Here is a 14,947-nt window from a genome sequence, read left to right as displayed (position 1 = left end):
GGAAACACACTCTCTGGACTCCCTTTAGTTTTATTCCCTTATATTTTCTTTACTGGATATGGAAACTTCTTTTTTATTGAATATATTGGACATATAACATTGTGTACATTTAAGATGTACAGCATGTTAACTTGCTACATTTCTGTGGTGTAATATGATTGCCATTGTAACGATATTTAGCACCGCTGTCACATTACATAATTATCTTCCTTTTTTACTGGTCGGAATAATTAAGTTCTAGTCTCCTAGCCAGTTTGATGATTATAGTACAGTATTGTCTGTATTCATTATACTGTGCATCAGATCTCTAGGGCTTGTTTATTTGTTGCTGGATATGGAAGCTCCTTAACCTTTCTTTATCCCATGTTATTTCAGGAATATGGGCAATGAATTAAAACAATGAAATGCTGGTTTTGTTTTTTTTGCCTATAAAATTGGTTAAGAAAAGTGATTTTAGAGAGTGATAAGAAAGAGGATAGCTCCCACAGCACCAAGGGAATACAAATCGGTATAATTTTGTCCATGGCGAGCTGGCAGTATTTATCAAAAGCTTTAAAATTAATGTTAAAGCAATTTCTCTTCTAGGAATTTATTTTAAGAAAACTGTTATAAATGTAGGCTGAGATTTAGCTTCAGAGAAGTTTGTTGAATTGTAATTTGTCACAGAGAAGAAAGTTAGACTTTATTGTAATGTCCAGCAGTGGAAATTGGGCAGTAAATTGTGGCACATTTATGTGATAGAGTGATCTGCAGTATATTACATAGTATTGTCAAAATTTATCGACATGGTGTATGGAATAATAAAAAGGTTACAAGCATGATGCGCAACCATTTTCATAAAAAGTAAAAGTACGTATCTGTGCATAAAAATGTAAGTGTATATACACCAAGATTTTAACATTCATTTTCTCCGGCGTGGAATGCGTTATGAGTATTTTTTCTTCTTTTCGATTATCTTCCTGTGAAAAGTATTACTTTTGTACCAAAATAAAGGGATGAAAGATATTCTTAAGGGAAGCAAAGCAGATTAGACCCCCGAATGGAACATCTCTAGAAGCCCTGGCTGCAGGCATGGTGTCGGGTGGAGGGGCGGGGGAGGCAGGGTGTCGCCGCTAACCTTGAATGACTGCCTTCATCTCTGTTCAGCGCCCCCTTCAGGTCTGAGTGTGGGACACAGGGTGCAGATAAATGAGTAATGAGTAAGGCGATTATTTAGTGCTCCCGTACCTTCCTCTCAAACCCTTCCGTTGGCCTGTGGTATTTTCTTTGAGAACAAGAGATTACTCCTTTTGCATCTTATGTCCCTTGTTACCAACGTGTTAAAATTCAGTACTGAGACACAGAATTAAAAAATAATTTTTAACCTTCGCATAGGCATCTTGTTATGTAATTCTGAAAATGCATTCTCCACCTCAGTTCTTCCTTAGCAAACACGGTGCTGAGAAGAAGGGATGGCGAGATTGCACTGAAGAAGCTTTTGCTCCACAGCCAGGGTCTCCTCGGCTTGGAGTTAAAAGCTCTTGTTCATTAAAATAAGCCCCGAGGGTAACGATGGAGAAAGATGTCTCCAATGTGTGTATTAGTTTTCTAGGGCAGCAGTAATGAAATACCACAGGAAGATTAAATAACGGAAATGTATTGTCTCACATTTCTGGAGGCCGGAAGTCCTAGGTCAAGGCATCAGCATGACTGGTTCCTTCTGAGGGCCGTGAGGGAAGGATCTCTTCCAGGTCTCTATCCTTGGCTTATGGATGGTCATCTTGTCTTGTGGCTTCCCTCATCTGCCCTCTATGTGTGTCTGGGTCCAAATTTCCTATTTTGATAAGGACCTCAGTCATAATGAATTAAGGCTCACTCTACTGACCTTAGTTTAACTTGATTGACTCTGTAAAGAGCTTGCAAATAAGGTTACATGTGAGGCACTGGGAGTTAAGATCGACATGAATTTGGGGGGGCACAGTTAATCCATACCACTGTATTTTCCCCAAATTAAAAAAAAATCTGTAAAAACACTAGAGAAGATAATGTTGAACCCCCCATGTCACCATCAACAGCTTTAATATCTCCCCAAAACCAGTATCGTTTCATCCTTACTCCCCACCCCCACTGGATTATTTTGAAGTAAATCCTAGGCCTCAGAGATGAACCATTTTAAGTGATACAAGTTTACAGAATTACACATAAGGGGCGATCCTTTTTAAATAATATAAACTGTTTACATGTATATATAAATTAGAAGCGTCAGAATAATACCAGAGGTCAACAGTGCTTATTTCTAGGAAGTGGGGTAACAGGTAATTTTTACTTCCTTCTTCATTGGGTGTTTTTACCGTCTAATTTTGTTGGGAGGGTGGTCAGTGGAGAGAGCCAGCCTTCTGTAATCTGACAAAAACTAGTTGACTCTAAGTGGTGAGAAAGGGTGGGGTGAGGGATGGTGGTAGAAACTTTACCGTAGTTGTTTTCTGAGGCAGGAGATAGTATTTTGCTTCCAGAATATGAGAAAGAGGAGGTACACAGCTTCGTGTCTTCTCCGAAGTGGTGCACAAGGACCACCGCTACAAGCAGAGCTGTGTGACCTCAGCAAGGGCACCTGGCCTCTCTAAATTGAGATTTCCTGCCTGCAAAATGAAGGAGACAGACTTGATGGACTCATAAGATTCACTTAGCTGCGAATGCTATTGTCTCAGATTTCTCAAGCACCTCAATATGGGTTTGCTTCCTAGGAGTTTGTAAAGATAAAATTTTGCACTTCATATTGGTGCAGCGTGGAGTTGTAATTGAGGGTGGTAAGGAAACAATGGCAGAAAAGCCAAAGGCACAATGGCAGAAAAGCCAAAGGCGAAGATGTGACAGAAAGGAATCTGTTTTTAAAAAATGGAGTAGACTCATCCCCACATCTTTAGAAAGCGTTTTTTGGTACTGTGTATGCGCGTGTGTGTGCAGTTCAGAATCTTGCCTTGGCCTTTTGCCCTTGACAGCATGGGCTCATTTATTAATAGCACTGACACATCTTTGTGGTACTCAGAACAGACTTTGGATGTCTTTCATTTCTGATTGGCCTTTCAGCCACTCTTTTATTTCATTTCTGTCCCCTTCATCTCATATGGTAAAGGCCAGGAATCTAAATGTTGAATTTAAACGTGCCATTAGCCTCTCCTGTCTCTCAGGGCTGGGAGTGGCAGTGGACAGAGAACTCAGAAGTTATGGCTTAAGTCATTCCATAATGGTCTGCCTCAGTAATGACACCATGAAGTCCAAAGCAAAGCGAGCGTGAAGCCAGAAAGCAGGTAAACATCTAGAAATGATGAATGCTTCTCTGTTTTCCATTTTTTAAAAGGAAGAGTGAATTCTCTTACCAAAAAGATTAATGGGCGGTGCTTAGCAACTTTCTGTCTAATCAGTTAGATCTGCTTATGAGGCAGTCTTCAACTTGGAAGCGGAGATGACATTCTGCACTTACGTACCTTTGAAAAAACACACTTTTTTGTCTGGAGGCATAAAGATGACTTCAGGCCTGAGACTCCCCTCCCTGACCCAAAGTTGAAGATGGGGAATTCTGCCAGAACAGGCACCTGTCTGGGGTCTCACCCTTCTCCCACCTGGCGACACCAGCCAGCCGGGTCTGGGGACTCTCCTTCTGTCTTCTCGGACAGCACCAGCAGGGACCAGTGGAGCCCCTCATGCAGGAGATATACCAAGCAGATCTAAATAGCACCACAAAAACTCTGAAATTAGGTTGTCATTGAAACCACAGGCTGCAAAAGTAGGCTACAGTCTGTGTGCTAAAAACCTAAACATATGGTTTCCTCCTGGAAAAAAAAAATCAAATTGGACTTAGAGTCTCTTAACATGATAGCCAAAATGTCTAGCATACAACAGGAAATCACTGGTCATACTGGGAATCAATAAAAGTATAACTCGAATGAGAAAAAAATAATTATCTGACACCAAAACGGAGCCGAGTCACCTGTTGGTTTTATTGGGACACAGCCACCCTCATTTGTTGCACCTGCGCTGACCGCTTGCAAGCTACAGTAGCAGAGTTTAGCAGTTGTCACAGAGACCAACCCACTGGTTTGCAAAACCTTAGATATTTACTATCTGGCCTATTACAGAAATTTGCTCATCCCTGCAGTAAGGTAATCAATGACAATGTTCAATTTTTTTGCACATCTTTTTTTTGTTTCCTTTGGTTTAAAGTATAGACTATTATGTTCCTTACATTGGTTTCTCTGCTCTCTTCCTGTGCTTTTTCACTTTATTCCTCTTCGGCGTTTGTAACCTCATCTGTATGGCCAGCAGTCTCTCCCCATTGGAAGTGGACCCCATTTCCTCCGGCTCATATTTGTTCCTTATTGCCAGTGACACTCTCTTAGCCTTAGAGAGGTGTGGATTTGGAGATCTGTCCACTAGATGGGGTTTTCTTTCTCCATTCACCTAATCAGCCTTAACAGACAGCCAGGAGTCTATAATGTGTTTAGGACAGCATTGCATTTGGGAGTACAGAGAGCAGTGTCCCAAGGGGACCAGGGATCCTGTCTAAAGGAAACCCTTGGTAGGTTATCATTCCAAGTAGATAGTATGCCAAAAGGTGGAAAAAGAGATAGAACCCGGGAAGTACAGGCAGCCGCCTGAATGTCAGGTAGGAAAGTCAGCAAGGAGAAGAAATTGTTTAGGTGTATGGCCGAGACTAACTGTGTCCCAACACAGAAATGGGGAGAGAGGCTTTGGAGATCGGAATGTCAGCTGTCTGTTGGGAAGGACTTCGCGTTTCACCCTTGTAAGGGGACCACCACCTCTGGGAGAGAGGCTTTGGAGATCGGAATGTCAGCTGTCGCGTTTCACCCTTGTAAGGGGACCACCACCTCCGTGGGGCGTTGGCAACGTCTGCGAGAGGGGCGGGCAAGGTCAGAATTTGAGAATTTCAAGTTTTGTTTACAGTACAGGGACTTGATTGGAATTAGGTAAAGGTCAATTTACAGGATTGGTAGAGACAATGAGATAGGGCATTCAAAGAATTTTAGAGTGCAAACTGTGTGTTGATGGTTTCCATTACATGGATGTTTCAGGGAGTTTTTGTAATGAGCTAGCAAACCATTTCTGGGATATTAAAGTATTACTATCAAGGGTAGTGGGATAGTAAGTCTGTGTTAATGGAGACAGTAAGGGTGTGCGTGTGTGTGTGTGTGTGCGTGTGTACGTGCGCGCGCGCATGTATGTGCACGTGCACGCGTGTGTTGGTTGTAAAGATCCTTGAAGCATGGCTTTCAAGCTTAGGTGAGGACTTTGGCCAAGTGAAAAAGTGCCCAACTTAGCCAAGGACCGATCCCTGACTCAGAAGGGAGACTTAAAAGGGGCTTTGGAATTCCACCAGGCCGAGGAGAAATGCCAAATCAAGGCCACCTCGAAGCTGGCATCGAATTGTTTTGTCTACTTCTCTCCCAGACAGATTGAGTCACTGTTGGTTCTGAAGAATCTGTATGCTCAAGAGCCTCTGCCAACCAAGATAAAGCAACACTGGTTACTTTATCAACGCTGGTTACTTGGACAAGGAATCTGTGTTCAGAAAGTGCTTGGTGCTCATCCTTTGATTATTGATATATGAGTGACTGAGCTAATGTTCATTGATATCTGGCCTGTCAAGACTGGGCCTTTTCAGGTGCTTCTCAAACTTGCTGCAAGGTTTGCAGCTCAGCAGTCAGAAGCAGTCAAGCCCCCGTCTCTTGCTGCCCCCTTCAGTTCTTTCTTTAGCCAGATCCAAGCCTGTTGAGCTGGATGACATTGGGTTTGGGTCTCTGCATCTTGGTTTCCGCTTCATTTAAATAAAGTAATAAAATCTGCAGCCACTGATTTTATTTTATTAGCATTATCTCCTACGATTTGATTTTGTAATGCACATGCCATTGTTGGCGCTAGAGAAATGGGCCATGGAATTTTCACCTCCCTGTGAAGTTTGCTTATCTGTGAAGTTCAACCTGACCTACATGTAGTCGATTTTATAACCTCAGAGTTGATATTTTCAGGAGGTGGCTCTCTGAAACTTCATCTGGGGCCCCGTTTTGCACCCTGCAGTACAGGATGGTGATGTCCCTGATGGTGGAAGCCAAATGCCAGAAAGAAATTAAATGTGTGTGTTTTTTTTGTTTTGTTTTTAAACACTGCAGATGATTAATGCTAATGTGCTTCGGAAGAGGTATTGAGAGCTCTGATTTGAAACTTATGTAATTAAAGTAAGTGGTTCACCACTTTCAAAGGCTGGTAGCAGTGGGCGCTTCTGCTTATCAATGGTTGTGCTTTGTTCCTCCGTTGATCCCTTGTGGGAACCTGGAAGGGGAGAGGGAGCCGCTTTAAGAATCTGCTGTTGGTATTCTTGCTGCATACAGCTTTTCAGTGCCACAGTCATCTTCTCATATGTGCCCTTAACTGAAACTAGATATGGAAATAGCCAAAACTTGTTCTTCCAAAGTCTGATGAAGATTCTTCATCAGTGCCTCCCGGTCTTAGAAACGTCAGCACGTTAATAACCATGATACACAGCTCCGAGGCTGGGCATCCTGCCTCTGTTAGGGTTCCTTCCATTCCTTTTGGAGCCCGTTGAAGCTAAAATAAAGTGAAGATAGGCATCGGTTGTGTCATTAAAGACTAGAGTTCCTTTTCACAGCACATCATGGTAAAAGAGCAGAAAATGAATCAACAGGACTCGTTCTGCTGTGTGTCGAGCCCTGTGCTGGGCTTGTTTCATTTTTAGTCCTCAGTTTGCCAAGAAAGATGTTTAAATCATCAAGAGCTGGGTTATTGATATGTTTCTAGGACAGGGTTACTGAAAGGGGTGCTTTTGGCGTTTTGAGCAGCAAAATTTTTGTTGTATGGGACTGTGCCCAGACTCGAGGGGTATTTAGCACTCCTGATGCCCCTCCCTCTCAGTGCCAGTAGTTCTCAGAGATCATAACTGTCAGATCTACCCACTGCCTGTTCAAATGCCCCCTCCAGCAGGGCCATCCTGCCTTTGGCATTGCCAACAGGCTCTCAGTAAATACTGGTGAATACTTTTCAGAGAGCAGATATTTGGATTCCGTCTCTGGGCGTGTGCCTCTGTTGTGTTAGAGTGAAGATTCTGTGACTCAATTTTGTGTTTTTATTACCTGAGATTTACATAATATTATATGCTTGTGAAATAACAAGTATCTGTGCTATACAATATAATTGGAATATAGTTCTTTTTTGTTGATTAAAAACAAGTGCATTCCACATAGTTAATGGTTTAATTTTACTTACCTTTTCTCTTAAGCATTTTACATCATCCATAATAGTTAAGAACATCATGTATTATACGTCTCATCATTATATGTTCTTCTTCCCTTCAACACATCATTTTTCTAAGACAAGATTTTATGGTCGGAATTTACAGAAATGCTGACTACGACAAATAGTTTGAAATCTATTTCTCCCTAGCTCTTAGCAGCTCTCCATATAGTTGACTGTCAAAGAATACATAAACATTTTATCTTCTTCGAAGTTTAATCAGTTGGCAGTATTTCTTGGCCAACCTACACTGATAATGGAGGTGTTATTCTTTACTAAATCTTCAGTCATATTATACTAGTCGAGCATAATAATTTCTTTAGACTTTTGTTTCATAAATGCACCTTTAAAAGGTCTCTTGCACCTGAGTGACAGGGGAGTGAGACTGGGGACTCATTCATTCATTCAACAGATATTTACTGTACTTGGAATCTATTACTGAACAGCACAAATGTAATCCCTGCTTTCACACCAGCACGAATGAACATAATAAGTAAATCACAAGTTAGGTTGGAAGGTGGTAAATGCTAGAGAGAAAAAAGTTGATAAGGAAGACAGAATTGCCAAGAGTTGGGCTGGAGATGCAATTTTAAATTATGCGGTTTGGGAAGCTTTCCTAAGAAGGTGATTTTACAGCAAAGAACTAAAGGAGAAATGAATACTTATTGAGCCCCTGTTATGCCTCAGATACTGTTTAGGAGCTAGAATGGCTAGGTATAACCTCTATCATCTGCAAAAAATAATGTGCACGGCCAAAGGGTGGGGGTGCACATTAAGGTGAGAATGCGACAGACCACCACGTCTGTGCAGTATGTCTGACATTGACTTAAAATCTTTTTGAAGTAATGTCGCCTATTTTGGTAAGCAGGATTGCAATGGGTGAGATGGGTTTGTGTGTGTGTGTGTGTGTGTGTGTTTCTTTTTTAGCAGATGATTACACAGGATGCTAGAAAATAGCAGGTATTTGTTCTCAAAAGGAAATAGAAATATAAGGCTGAGCAAGGAATGAGTTTTGTGTCCAAGTCCAGTGGTCCTTAAAGAATTATTGCGTCTCCTCAGCTGGTGACATCATGATGATAACAAGGACCCTGTGGGGTTGATAATGACAAAGCAGGAGATATTGCTTCAAATTAAGGACAGCTTTGCTGCAGAAGCTTAAAGAACAGTGGATTGGAGTCTAGAGACCAGGAGTTGGTTCCTGCCCCTGATGCTGACCTGCCTTGGGACCTCGTGGAGTCGCTTCACCTCCTCCATTTTCCAGAATGACTGTTTGTTTGCTAGCGGTGCACTTTATCTACATCATCTTGTTCAGTGAGATAAATTGTAAAAAATGAGAGGATGAAGAGATGAACTCCACAAGATAACCAGTAAAGTCTTTTTCTAGTTCTTGAGTTCCGTTCTCCTTGATTTGTCAATTCAAAGAAACAGACTACTGCTTATGAATTGAAGCCAGGCCACAAAACAAGCTATTTTGGGTTGTCATAGCTTCAGCTGTGGAATAGGGCTGGCTTTAGAATTCCTGGGTTTTCCTTCCTCCTGGCATCTTACATGGTGTTAAGAAAGTCACATCCTATTTAGCATCTTGGGGGGGTGGAATAATTCAGTGCTGGCTTCATTCTGATCTCACTCCTACAAATCACCAGCTCTAGATTTCACTTCTATTTCTTGAACTTCAAAAAGACTTCCAAGGAGTTAGGAATTGGAGCTGGAGGAGAAGCAAGGAATTAACCTTGCTCTGAGGCTAAGCCAGGGTTCATCCAGTCTCTCAGATAACATTTCATACTAAAAGGACCTTAAAGATGGTCATAAGGACTTCTACCTTTAATGTATTTATTATTGACTTATCTTCAGAAGAGCTATAAAATGATACACCAAGATGGCCCTAATGGTCACTTGTAGCTCTAAAGTTCTAAAACTCTTCTGTGATCAGAGCTGCAGATGTGTGCCTTTGGATAGGTTTAGCTGGACAGCTTTCATCTAGGCCTGGATCGTCAAAGGACTAACTTGTACTTGGCACCCTCTGAGCCGACTCTCACGTCACCTGTAGTCTGGGTGATGATGGTTTCTCTCACCACTTTGCTCTAACTTTTCTCCAGTCTCATGGTTTAAGTGCTGGCTCCCACACTTGTTAAAAGGAAAACTTCTGACCCTCACCTCCTTGCTCTCTTCCCATTTTGTAGATGATGAACCAGGTGGAAGGACAGCAGAAGAACCTTGTGCACGCCATTGAGTCTCTGCCAGGTTCTGGCCCCCTCACTGCCTTGGACCAGGATCTGCTGCTCCTGAAAGCTACCTCTGCTGCTACCCTCAGCTGCCTCGGGGAGTGCCTCAGCTTGTTACAGCAGAGTGTGCACCAGGTGGGCCAGCCCAGCCACAAGCCAGGGGCCTCAGGTAAGACCTCCCAGTGGGCAGTTCTGTCTTTACAAATAAGTACTCTCCAGGGTGTGTGTGTTTGTGTCTCCCATTGCTATCCTTCTTTAAATCCATCCATTTATCCACCATCCATCTATCCTTTTTATCCAAGTGTTTCTTCATTTATCCCTTTCTCCTTCCTATTTTCTTTTGCCAATTAGGAGTGTAATATCCTATGAAACATTTAACCAACATGTTTATGTGAATGCCATGGAGCTCCTTTTAGACTTGCTGGCATCACATCCTGTATCTTATTCCATTTGTGACTTTGCACTCTGTTGTGTTTTTAAGATCCATCACTGTGTAGCATCTGGTCCATTATTTCTAACTTTGCCTGTGGTGAGTGTCCACCACATTTTATCTGACACCCTCTGATGATGGACATGCACATGGCCTCCTGCTCTCTGCCCCGCCCACCTTGCTGCAGTGAGCATCCTTGTGCATGTCCCCTCGTGGACCTGTGTGAGAATTCCTCTAGAAGGCATACCAGAAACATTTTTCGTTATTTATCAAGAAGCTAGGGATAATAATATACCCCCTTCAGATGCCTCAGTTTTTTTGGAAGAGGGTTTAATCAATAAGCAAATATAAAGATATTAGTGAAGATTAAATTCAATGATAAAAGTGAAACTAGCTTGAGATTGGTCATGTCTTATATAATTATCAAGTATTAGAATTAAGAGACTAACAGAAGACTTATTGAGCTTTGTTGCTCAGGATTCAATTAATTAATGAGGGAACGAGGCAATTTAGATGATGAAAAGTAAAGCTAAGTTATGATGAGAGTCTGTATTTCATTCTTTCCTCAAGTTTTTTTTTGTTTTTGTTTTTGTATTTTTTTTTTGCCCTCTGTTTTACTAAGATTAAAAAGGATGTTGGTTTTCCAGAGTAGGCTGTGTATGGGGCGGTTTGGGTGTCCCTCCTACATAATGACAGCACAATGGTTCAAATCAGTAAATTCACATGAGTACTATCCTGTTCCCAAATCTACAGACCCTACTGAATTTTGCCGATTACTCCATTAATGTCCCTAATGAAAGAGAAAAAAATTCTGGTGGAGGATCCAGTCCTGGAGCAGATGTGTGTGCATTCAGGCGTAGAGTGAAGGACCCACACCTGTTCTACCTTTCCTCTTCCTTTTCAACTTGAAAAATGAAACGCCGATGCTGAAGCCCCTGTGAGACTCCTTGACATGCTGTGGAGGGAGCCTGAGTGACCCCACTGGTGCTTGTGCACAAAATCAGAGTTAGACTGGAGGCTTTTCAAGGTTTCTACGATCTTTTGCATACTATATTATATTTTCTCGCCTCTATACCCTAAAGGGCCCATTTCAAGATCCTTTCGCTGGTTAACTGTAAGCTTGTACCATTTTCTTCATCCTAAAATGAATCCCGTACATCTTTCTTCAGGGCTCGTTTCTAGCAAATTTCTGTTTCCCCTGTCCTGATTTTCATTAGGGCTCTGGTGTTCGTAAGGGCCTCCGGTGTTTGGAGGGACAGAGCTCAAGGTGGAATTTCAGATGTGGTGCCAGGTTGAAATGGGAACTCTTTGAGAGACGAGACCAAGCAGTGTCCCTGAGGTTATGCCACGTGTGGGGTTACCTCCTGCATCTCTTCCATGCCCTGTTTGTCCACCCTCCTTCCTTTTAACCATTTTTATCAAGGAGCTTGACTGAAGGTTGAAGAATAGAGAGAGCACGAATCATCACAGCGGGTACTTTGTTGCCTTCTTAACCCTTTTAAAACTTCTATTCCATATAACACAGTCCCTCAAGTTTTAAAACATTCCGCATGGGTCTTTTAAATCTACCACACATTGGGAGAAAAAATTGAATTCCTGCACCCAAGCCGTCATCATTGCCTGCAGTTAAAACCCAATTCCAGAATCTTGAGCTAGTGGAATAAGAGAATGTGATAACCGCAGAGGTGTTACCACAAAATACACCTGTTTCGAACCTCAGGGCTCCTGAGGTTGATAGTAGCTATAGCAGCCTGACTCCCACTGATAAAACCATACCGGTTACATCTAAGGCCGGTCAGGCTGGGCTGATGGAAATCACAATCTCATTAAAGCGAAACTCTGCCAGGGTTTCCTGGAAGTGTGCAGTGGGCAGGGAGGCGCAGATGCCCCACCACACACTGAATATCCAGACACACTGTTCTTGCTTCAAGCCTCTTTGCCTTCTGACCCCTGCAATGTTTTTTTCTTAAATTCTGCCCCTTTTCTTAATCAAAAATTAATTTGTGGTCTTGTAGCTTTTCATCTCTTGTAGCATTTCATTGTATCTTCTAGGAAATGTGTTGTCTTTGGCGCCTTTGTCTGCAGGTGTTGCTCTCTCTCTAATGCTCATTTCATTTCAAATGCGCTGAGCAACTGGACTGAAATCTAAAAATACTTTTGTATTCATATTTCTCTACCTCCACCCCGCCCATGCATTTTGGGCTCCTAGTCTTGTCTCCGATGTTTATCTCTAAGGTATTATATAGTGGGCTGAAATGCTTCATTGAACTTCTGTTAGTGGAGAGTTTTGTAATTAAAATTAATAAAGTAAGTTGGCTTTTTTGGTGAAAGCTTATTTTATGCAGTTCTCTTCTGTTCCTAGTGACTACTAAATCTACTTCAGCAGCTTGGTGGAGGCAAATGATTGATGAAGGCGGAAGTAGGCCGATGTCTGTTTTCCCCAGCCTAGATTCCATGCGGAAAGGCAGGCAGGACTACCTCAGAACCGGAAAGGGATGGGCTACTTGAGAGTCTGGGCTTTAGGTAGGAGAAAAACAACCGTGAAAGTGGTTTGGGGTGCAGAGTCTGTTGTCTGTGCTTTTGGTTAGTTCCTTGCTTGAGGGCCTTGATCTAGGGAACATCGTTCAAAGTCAGAGCAAACACCTGTAACTGGACAAGCATATTCTAGTGCCAGATGAGAGCTGGGTGCTAACAGAACAATCAGTGCAAGCCATGTTGGGCAAGAACACTGGGGTCAGCGCTGCTGGAGCAAGTGACAGGAGAGCGTTGGGGAATCATCACTGTGGATGACACATGTGCTGTGAGACATAATCAGGATAAGAGATCAAGAGATGTGTAATTGAAGGGAGGAGCACCAGAGCAGAATTTAATGTGCTTTTCTTAACTCATCCTTGCAGTAACTTTCTCATTCTCTTGTAAGATTTGTGGGATTGTCAATTAATAAGCTGGTCGTATTGGTCCTCCTCCCATTTGGGGGTTTGGCAAAAACGATCAAATAGGTGAGACTATTCTGAGGACTCTCTTGGCTTTTCTGGCCTCGTTGCCTTCCTCCTTTTGCTGCGCTTCACTTTTTTCCAGAGACATCTTCAGACTCCCAGCGTTCACCTTTTTTCCACCAATCAGAGACTCCCTTTGCTTCCTCACTCTCTTGCATTCTTTTCCCTGACACCCACTGTTTCTGGTAAAAATGTGCCCCACATAAGGCACCTTCCCTTATTTTTTGATTAAAAGCCAAGATAGAAATGTGATGATTCCTTCAGTGTATAGCATGTTGGAGAAAGAAAAAAGACAAAAACAAAAACAAAAACTAGTGTAGAATATTTTAGATGGGTGGATTGTATTTCTCTCTTTTTTTTTCTGTCTAAACAGAGTTTTGGAGTGCTGTGTTGGATACTGACATCTTAACTTTCCATCATAAATGTGCCTTATATTTTTCTTGAGTGTGTCAATCTTACTCCATTTTGGAAAGCCCTCTTAGGTTTACCAAATCTAGGAGGCATGAGGTCACCATGTTACAGGAAGAGGGAAGGATCCTGCTAGCTGCCATCACCTGTCACTGGCTTTGGGCAGAGGCCTCATAGCCCTGGCCTGGGGACTATATCTCTCAGTACTCAGAGCAAGGCTTACACTGAGGCCAAGAACTGGGTGACACAGCTCCACAGTCAAACCTTTAACCCTACAGTTACATCTTCTGTAGCTTTTTTTCTAGTTCTGGTTGGTTCAGGGAACCAAAACTATAGTTGCTTTCCTCTTCCCTGTGTTCTCATACCTGCTAAGGTGTGTTGTGTGCAGCTACAGGTGTGTGTAAAAGCCTGTTTAAAGGACCAGATTTGCCATTCGGGGCCCTCCCGATTCTTTACCTTCCTGTTCTCTTCTGTTGTGTCATCTTTGATGAGCTCCCTGCTCATGAGCATGACGGTGGACCAGAGAGTAAAAGGTGATTGATATCTGGCTACTTGATTTTACAGTCAGTCAGCAGCCACATGGTAATGTTTTGATCCCAGTGTCCTTTTCATTTGTACCTCCCTGGCATGTTTTTGACCATCTTTCTACTTTAGACCTTTCTGAATCACGTTCTATACGTGAGGCATATTTTCTCAACTGTCAGACACCATCAGTAGTAAAACACATCATTATCCTTTGTGCCACTGGAAAGAAAAGGCTGCCAATTAAATTGTGACACACCATTAACTGTAAGATAAACTCCAACTTCAGAGATGTTAAAATGTGAAAATGAGGTATGTCTTAGAATTACTGAAATATGGTTTAGACTTGCATTTTGTTTTATAACACAATCTTGAAACTCTCTTTCAGTAGAGTAACATAGTCCATTTATTTTTTCTTTAAACTGGTGTTCGTTTGTTTTTATTGGTCTTTTTTATGCTTTTTGTTTTTACGTTTCCATGATGCTTTTTTTGTTTTCTATTTTGCTACACAAGTTGTATTTCCTTTACTCTTCTATAGTGTTTTGGGGAAAAAATATGTAAATTCTAATAGTGGTTCCATTACATTTTTCACAAGCATTCTTTCACCTATATTTTTGTAATCGTCAAAGTCAAGAATGACACACTACTTTTTGACTCTCTCCTTTAGTGATGATGATTCAGCATACTTTAATTTCTTTTGTTTCTCTGCTATGCTTAACTGATTTTTGGTAATATAATGTGGAGACTATTGTTATTAATATTTTAATATTAATTTAATACTTAATAACGTGTGCTAATGATTAAATCCTTTTAAAATAATTTTTAACTTAATGTTCAATTATGTAGCCATGTTTAGAAAAATTACTTAAATTTTGTTCCAGGGCACGGACTAAGTGAGGTGAGTAAAGCACTCGCCATGAGCCTAGGGATGCCGAAGTAATGAGGATAAATGATGCTTTAATGTGATATTTTTAAACCAAAATTAATAACAAAAAATCCAGAATGAACAAAATAGCTACATTTTAAATAAAGACAGGATTTGGCAGGATGAGGTAAGTGAGACCAAG

At 41.6% G+C, this 14,947-nt stretch overlaps 1 protein-coding gene across 1 annotated transcript in view; it reads left to right on the top strand.

The window, feature by feature from the left end:
- The window catches only part of OSBPL10 (oxysterol binding protein like 10), a 245,363-nt gene that overhangs the window by 168,781 nt on the left and 61,635 nt on the right, over positions 1-14,947 (top strand). Inside the window, exon 6 of the mRNA XM_025039191.1 lies at positions 9,483-9,693. Within this exon, the coding sequence (XP_024894959.1) occupies positions 9,483-9,693 (211 nt within the window). The remainder of the gene's footprint in view (positions 1-9,482; positions 9,694-14,947) is intronic.

Source organism: Pteropus alecto, unplaced genomic scaffold, assembly GCF_000325575.1.
Source record: "Pteropus alecto unplaced genomic scaffold, ASM32557v1 scaffold10, whole genome shotgun sequence".
Classification (NCBI taxonomy): Eukaryota; Metazoa; Chordata; class Mammalia; order Chiroptera; family Pteropodidae; genus Pteropus; species Pteropus alecto.
The sequence above is the reverse complement of the archived record's forward strand: the minus strand, read 5'-3'. Positions and strand labels throughout refer to the sequence as shown.